Source organism: Pinus tabuliformis, chromosome J (assembly GCF_031772625.1).
Source record: "Pinus tabuliformis cultivar Carrire ecotype Pingquan chromosome J, CPIR1, whole genome shotgun sequence".
Lineage (NCBI taxonomy): Eukaryota > Viridiplantae > Streptophyta > Pinopsida > Pinales > Pinaceae > Pinus > Pinus tabuliformis.
In genome coordinates, this window is record NC_142295.1 from 1,105,252,855 (window position 1) to 1,105,260,874 (window position 8,020).

At 38.7% G+C, this 8,020-nt stretch overlaps 2 protein-coding genes across 2 annotated transcripts; one reads left to right on the forward strand and one right to left on the reverse strand.

Moving 5' to 3' along the window:
• The first annotated feature begins 2,472 nt into the window (after positions 1-2,472).
• On the forward strand, positions 2,473-4,799 carry LOC149230902 (uncharacterized). Its single transcript, XM_089381459.1, has 2 exons — positions 2,473-4,221; positions 4,335-4,799. Exons 1-2 carry the CDS (start codon positions 2,473-2,475, stop codon positions 4,797-4,799), a joined length of 2,214 nt encoding a protein of 737 aa, XP_089237585.1.
• A 1,334-nt stretch (positions 4,800-6,133) lies between these two features.
• On the reverse strand, positions 6,134-7,309 carry LOC149230903 (uncharacterized). Its single transcript, XM_089381460.1, has one exon. The coding sequence runs from the start codon at positions 7,307-7,309 to the stop codon at positions 6,134-6,136; it is 1,176 nt and encodes a 391-aa protein (XP_089237586.1).
• Between the last annotated feature and the right edge of the window lie 711 nt (positions 7,310-8,020).

Consider the following 8,020-nt stretch of genomic DNA (forward strand, 5'->3'; position numbering starts at 1 on the left):
CTTCTCGATTGCACCCAGTTTTCCATGTTTCATGTTTAAAGAAGGTTATAGGTGACAAGCTCCCAATTCAAACAATATTGCCAGAACTTGACGAGGAAGGAAAAATTATATTGGAACCAGAAGCAATCACAGAAACAAGAACTCGACAGCTACGAAATCGATCAATTTCAGAGTATCTTATCAAGTGGAAGAACTTATCCGCTGAAGATTCCACATGGGAGGATGAGAATTTTATGCAGAAGTATCCAGAACTTCTCAAGCGTTGAGGACAACACTTTTTTGAAGGAGAGGGGCATGTTGGGTCCCTATAATACTAGTGATTACCCCATTACTATTGTAGTTATACCCCCTATTTATATTGTTGTGCCCCTATTACCCCCATATTGTTATTTCTGTGCCCCATAGAATCCCTCTATTTTTATTTTTTTGGCTTTATATTATTATTGTTAGGTCGGCTGGATTATATTGTGACTCCTTAGACTCCTATATATAGAAAGGAGGTTTTGTCATTTGTATCATCCAAGAATTGTTCATTTATGTAATGTAAAGGAGGTTGCCCCCTCGAAGAGGCTGAATTCTAAGGCGTGGATCTCTCTTTCTATCTTTTTGTGAGCTGGTTTCATAACATGGTTGACCATGGTCAACCTTGGTCAACCCTCTCCAACGTCAGTAAACTTTGTCAACCATGATCAACCTCATCAATCCTCTTCAACACCAGTCAACCTCGTCAACCATGATCGACCTCATCAACCCTCGTCAACCATGGCCAATGAATCCACCCCACACATGTCGATTGTCAACTAGCACAACCACATTTACTAATGTGGTTGATATATGCTAATTGACGACACTTTCCTCCTTTATATGCCAATTGACATATGAAAATGATGTCGATCGACATATATCAACCGCATTAGCAAAAGTGGTCGTGCTAGGTATATTAATAGTTGGCAAGTGTAGTCAATTTCATAATATGACTTTTAGAATTTTCACTTTTTCAACAAATAGAAATGTATGAATGGTAGAGAATATTCTTTTTCATATACACAATTTAATAACTAAATTAAGAGTTTCGAAAAGAATATTCCATTTCAAAACTTATGTGATAATGGTCCATAAATTAAATAACACATAAATATTTTGCTTTTGATGACTATTAGTTTAATTTTGTGTTTTCCCTCGATCATTTATTACACCTATAAGGATGGTCTATTTTAGAATAGGCTTTCCAAAATTTCCAATACTTAAACAGTAAAAAATTATGGATGATGTAAATTTAGTAATGTGAAAATACTCTAATTTATTCTATACAAAATTCAATGGATGAATTAAGGGTTTCCAAATAGTTTGTCAATTTCTTTCCTACTTTTGTTGGGCATTAGGAATTCTGAGTGTTACCTCAGTTCCACTCCTCTCATACTAAACTACAAATACTCAACCTTTCAAATAACACAAGTATTTTGACTGCTATTAATATTTATCATTTTGATTGTTATTAACATTTATCAATGGGATTGTCCATGGATGGCGCAAATTCTAATTGATGGTAGATTTCTTGTCACAATCTCGTAAAAAATAAATTAAAAAATCAGAATGTTGGAGTGTTTGAATCATTTTTTTGATGGTGGAAATGGATTGAGCACCATCAAGAATCCATCGACACCTAAAATCCTGAAATTTGACAACTATAACTTAGATTTTCAAAAATTTACACTGGATTTTATCATAATCTTACTAAAATTTCCATTATTTTCTTAGGTAATTTATGGTTTATTAGAGTACACTTTTATCCATGAATATAAGTATAGGTGTGCTAGCAGCATGCAAATTGGGGGAAAAAAATAACGCGTTTTGGCAATGCGTAATGAAGCTTCGGCGCTGCCTTATGTTCACCAAATTAACTATGCCTGTGATGCTTCTACGTGGCTTCATAGTGTTCAACGACAAGGTTAAAATCAAATTAAACACGTCTATAACTTCCACGCTGCTTCCATAACCATCCAGGTTTCTTAAGAGTAAATATTCTTGCTTGACTCACCTCAATAAATCAAATCATGAATGAAAAAATCGTAATAGTTGTATGTAATCACTTAGCAGCCTCTACGGTGCTTCGCGACAGATTCGGTATTAAAATTAAGTGACCATGAGGCTACCACGCTGTGTTGTCTGAGAGACTTCCACGGCTCAAAGATAATATTAAACGTACTGCAGCCTTGTGTCTATTACAGAAACATCGCGATACAGATAAAATTGAAGTGTTTACAATGTTACCACGCTGCTACGAGCCTTGTACCACGATGCTACGAGGTTACGACGCTGCTGCGTCTACAAGGCTACCGCGCTGCTTCGAAGCTACGACGCTGCAGTGTCCACGAGGCTTCCACGCTTCTTCGTGACCTCCACGGTGGGGCAACATATAATTGAACGTCCGACAGCCAGTCTCGCCAAAATGCCATCGCCGGTCTTGAGGAAATGCTATCATCAGTTAGAGATATTGTATCTGTTACAGAAATGATTGGCGACAGAACATCACGGACTGTTCTGGATGTTATGCCTAGATCCGAACCACAGAATGATAATGGGGCACTTCCCGACATGAAAATTACTTTGTTTGCTCTTAGGCTTGCCATTCTGGAGAAGTTAGCCAGCTGCCTCGGCAAGCTGGCCTTCATCTGGGCTACCGTCGTCCTCCTCGGAGGCTTCGCATCATCTTTAGAAACGGCAGACTTCTGGATCGTCACCATAATATTATTGACTGAAGGTGCTCGCATCTTCATCCGAAGCCAAGAGGTCGATTGGATACATGAGCCAATGCTAATATCCAGGGCAACTCTCAGAGACATGATAAATTGCAGAGGAAGTCCGCCAATGTCAAAGCTCACGTTGCTCTTATGGCTTCAGTTGTTGTCCGCTTCAACATGCGTCGGCTTGTCTCTGTATCGGTTAGTACCGCTGCACTACGGCGTAGATTCATGTAGCGATACCAATAATCCGCAATCGGCTCTCAAAATGTTCTACGGTCTGTCCTTCGCCGAATCGTTTCTCTTTCTGATCGAAAAGGCGTACTGGCAGTGGAGGATCATTGCATGTAACTTGCTTAAGGAGGTGAGCGATGATTATGGCTTCGGCGAATCTGAGATCGTCACCCTCAAAGGATTTCTCTATGTCACATATTCGCGGTGCCTCAATGGTACCGTTTTCGACGGTTGGAAGATGGGATTTCTGTCACATAGCTTGGAGTTGCTGCGGTCCAGTAGTCAGGATGGACAGCTCAGGGGTGCTCGAGTACTGTCCGTGCTTGTAAAGGATCCGCTGTATAAGAAAGAGAATTTGAGGGTAATCGGAATCATGAGAGATGTGGTGGAGAGGCTGATCGAAATGCTGAATTTCAAGGACGATCAGGAACAGGAGATGCGAAAAGCGGCTGCAGAGATCATCTCGGAATTGGTGGAGAATAAGCGGAATTGTATTCGGGTGACGGCCATCTCTGGGTCAATGGAATCTATAGCATCTTTACTCTACTCTACGGAGGACTCAAGTCCGGAAGGCTTTAGGCCTGTTTCTATGGGGCTGACCATACTGAAAAAGTTGGCAGAAAACCGCTCCAACTGCGCGAAAATCGGAAATTGCAGAGGGCTACTTCCTAAAATTATTGCACTGACTGACTTAAAACCGGACGCTTTGGAAATCCAGACGGCAATGCTCGCTCTGGAGCTCGTGGAAAAGCTAGCAAGTACTACAGGCTCCGCAGGGAAGGACGTGAGGAAAGGGATCCGGGAGATAGTCTTCACCATAAGCAATCTCAGAGACGTTATTCACTACAAAGAATTGAACTATGCTCTGCAAATCCTGGCGATCAACACTCTGACCAGTCTTGCTCGCGAACAGGAGGGCCGTGAGAGCATCGGCGGTACTGGCGGAGTTCTGGATAATCTCTTCTCCCTCTTTTTCCAAGAGATAGATAGTAATAACAATGAAATAGAGAAACTCGTCAAGAAGGCGGGAGAAGCTCTGGGTTTTCTTTCACTCGAGAATAAACACAATTGTGAAATAATGATGAGTATTAAGCTGGATGGTCACCCCAATTTAATCGCAGGTCTGATCTCCGTGCTAAACGACACTGTGCGGGGTATCCATGTAGCAAGGATTCTTCGAAATCTGCTTGCACACGCAAAGGCAGATTGCATTGAATTTAGGGAAATCAGTGCACTGGCAACGCAGGTAGAAGATTGTATTCAATTCTTTGCCTTTCATTTGAAAATTGAAGTGTTGCATTGCAGTTCGATCTGAAAGCAATTTCATAGGATCAGTTAACTTCTGTGATGTGTTTTCAGGTTCTGAAGGATGTGACGGAGATTAACTATTCATGCATAATGCAGAGGGAGGAACATTCATGCGAGCTTATGGAAGCAGCCATAGGATTGGCTGCTCAGATCTTCAACTTTATGACCACATCAAAACGCAATTTCCAGTTCGAAGAATTGGGTGGCTTCTCAACAACATCGTTGATTTCTAAAGTGGTGGATGTTTTCTGGAGTCACCCATATCCGTTGAAGATAGTTCCGAATATCAGGCGATTCAACATCGAGCTTTTGATCGCACTTATGGAGAAGGACAAAGCTGCTTTAGAGACGAGATCGGAATTGGTGACAGCTTTGGAGGCGGCTTTGAAGGGAGTGATGAAGACAACGTCGGACTGGGAATATTACAACGCCTTCTCAGGCAGTGTGGGGTTGAGTCGGCACGGCAAGTCTATGCGGTCACTCGCAGAGACCGCATTGGAGTTGCTTCCTAAATAATGGAGTCTGGCCAGTCCAGATCCAGTAATAAAAGGATAGAAATATGTAAGACCAAAACTTTTGGTCCCGTCCTATGTTGATCGTCATTAAAGTCGATCGACCTGTGGTTCGGAGTTCTTAAATCGATTTCCATTGCATTGAACTTGGAAGTCGTTGTTGGTGTTAAGCTTCAACATAACCGTAGAGAGAATATATCGTGTTATGCTATCTCACTAAAGAAATTAGTGTATAATTTTGAAGTAGTTTGTGGATGGGTATTTTAATTATAAAAAGAGTCAGGTTCATGTTTACAATAAAATAAATTGGTTTATTAGTAATATTATTTTTTAAGCTGTCCTTTGGTTTATTACTAACATTATATTTTTAAGCTGTCCTTTTTTATACTATATCTTCACAAACTGAATTATTTTTTTATATTTTGGAAAAATAAAATGAATTATTTAAAAAATAAAGTCTTTTTTTATATTAGATCTTAAAAAAGACTGAATTATTTTTTTATATTTTGGAAAACTAAAATTAATTATTTAAAAATTAATTTAATTTTTATTTTATATTTTTTATAAGAGGAATGGGAATAAGAAGGTATATTGTGTTATGTTATCACACTCAGGGAAATTATTGTATAATGTTTAAATAGTTTCTGGATTGGTAATTCTAAAATGAGTTGTGTTCATGTATTAAAATAAATTGATTTATTAATTGGCTTATTAATGATATTATTTTTGTAGGTATTTGCTTTTATATTAGAGACCTATTTCAGAAAAATAAAATAAATTATTTGTAAAATGTTTTTATTTTTTATTTTTTGAAAATTAAAATATATTAGTTTAAAAATTATTTAATTTTTATATTATATTTATGATAAAAGGAATGGGAGTGAGATGGCATATTGTATTATGTTATCACACTAAAGAAATTATTTTTTTTCCAAGGAAAAAAGCCGAGCTTTTCTATTATAAAAATAAAAGAGCTACAAACAGATGAGTTAACATCCAGCAGTTAGAAAACTGCCTGAAACTGAGAGGTAGAAAACCGTCCATCCCCATGCTGTCATCTAAAATGACTGAGATACAAAACAAAAAACACCAAGTTCAAAATGAAACTCGGCCTGAACACAGCCGCATCAAAAAATAACAGAGGCTGTCAAGAACCACTGGGCCTCCATTAAGGAAAACGACCCGCGACATAAACAGGAAAACCATAGTATTTATCCGGAGCTTCTCCAATACAGGAGCTGTAATGAAATAGTTTGAATGATCATATAACAAAACCGCCAAAAACAATATAAAGACACAATTGTTTCTGACGCCTTCCCAGCTTGATGCACAAAAACATTAAGTATAAGGGGCCAAATCCGTCTCACGAATCTGGTCCTGAAACTGTTCCTTTATCCTCCACGAACCCACAGCCTGTTGTAAACCTGTCTTAGAATATTCGTCTGCTTCAACATTCCTGTCCCTGTATATGTGATCAAGAGAGAAAACAGTGAAAGATGATTTTAGATTTTGAATTTCTTCTAGCAGAGGCATCAATAAATAATTCCTGCATCTAAATTTCCCATTGACCCAATTTACAACATTTGATGAATCTCCAAAAATCTGAACTGTGAGGACTTGTCTATGAATGAGCCAGCAGAGGAGCAGTTTTAAAGCTGATAATTCGGCAAAGTTGTTAGTGCCCGTCCTGAGCCCCACTGAGGCTTTTAGAGAGTGAGTAGAGCTAAGGTGAATAATAATTCCTGCCCCAGTAATATTGTTTTGAGCTGCCCCGTCGAAAAAGGCCCAGGGGATGCCATCTTTGATCTGAATTTCTGCCCTCTGGTGTGAGGCTGAAGGGGTCTCTGGTTCGGGGATGTTGGATAAGATAGCTGTGCTCTGGATTGCTATTGCTTCCGCTGGGGTTGTTTTTTCTTTGAATATGTTGCGGTTTCGGGCTATCCAAATGCCCCAACAGAGGATAGGTGGAAGATTCCTCAGGTTCTTCTCTGGGTGATTGGACCACCAACCTACCCATGCTGCATTGAGATCAGCCCCTTCCCATCTGGCATTGATATGCAGTAGCCTTTTCGTTTCGTCCCATACTTGATTTGTGAAGGAACATTCCACGAATAAATGATTAATGGATTCTGAAGCTACCTTACATAAAGCACATCGGCTCGGTCCCTCCTTATAACGAGCTAACAGGACATCCCAAGTAGGTATCTTCCTTTTAAGCGCACACCATAGGAAAATTCTGGCTTTTTTGGGGCATTTCAGCTTGAAAAGGGGTTTGGCCCACCAAATGGGGGGATCCCAGCCCTTTCTGTTCATCAGGAAGTTATAGCCAGCCTTTGGGGAGTATAAACCTGTCTCCGCATGTGCCCACACTAGAGAATCAGGGCGGTCCTTTATTCTGACACTTGTTCGCTTAAGCTCATGGATGAAACTCTGCCACTCATTTCTCCATAAGTTGTCAATACCGAGATCCTCTACAGATTTCCATTCCTGACCCCAAATGGACTGTAGCTCCATGTTTGCTATCTGGCTTAAACTGAGGATCCCCCTTGAATCTAGATGTGCAGGGAGACCCGGGGAAAGAGCAAAAAGGTCACTGCATCCTACCCATGGATCCCTGCCTATCCGAATGCTTTCTCCATTTCCCACTTGCCAAGCAAGACCTTGTTCTATAATGAAGAAGGCCTCTGAGGTAGCCTTCCAGACTACCGAGCAGTTTCTTCCTTTTTTGTTTGGGCTCTGAATCCAATCTTCAAGAGGAACTGGGTCAATATACTTCCTTTTTACCACTCTAGTCCACAGGTTTTCTGCTTCTATAATTCTCCATCCTGATTTTGCTGCCAGGGACTGACTAAAGAAATTATTATATAACGTTTAAATAGTTTATGGTTGGTATTTTAATTACAAAAAGTTCTATGTTTTTCCAATGAAATAAATTGGTTTATTAATGATATTATTTTTGTAGGTTATTTTTTTAATATAGATTTATATTTTAGAAAAATAAAATAAATTATTTATAAATTAATTTGATTTATTTATTTTATATTTTTGATAAAAACAATGGAAGTGAATAGTTTCATATTTTGGTTTTGGTGTAGGTATGTATGAAATTAACAATAAAATTGTTTATGCTTTATTTTTAATTGAATGTTTACTTTTAATACTAATCGCATATTCTAATTGTATATATAAAAAAAGTGATAATATAATATATATAATTTGTATTAA

Excerpts from the sequence above, each read along its gene's own strand:
- LOC149230902 (XM_089381459.1), top strand. The coding sequence starts at position 2,473 with ATGCTATCATCAGTTAGAGATATTGTATCTGTTACAGAAATGATTGGC. Across the intron at positions 4,222-4,334 it reads TCAGTGCACTGGCAACGCAG|GTTCTGAAGGATGTGACGGA; the intron begins GTAGAAGATTGT and ends ATGTGTTTTCAG.
- LOC149230903 (XM_089381460.1), bottom strand. The coding sequence starts at position 7,309 with ATGGAGCTACAGTCCATTTGGGGTCAGGAATGGAAATCTGTAGAGGAT.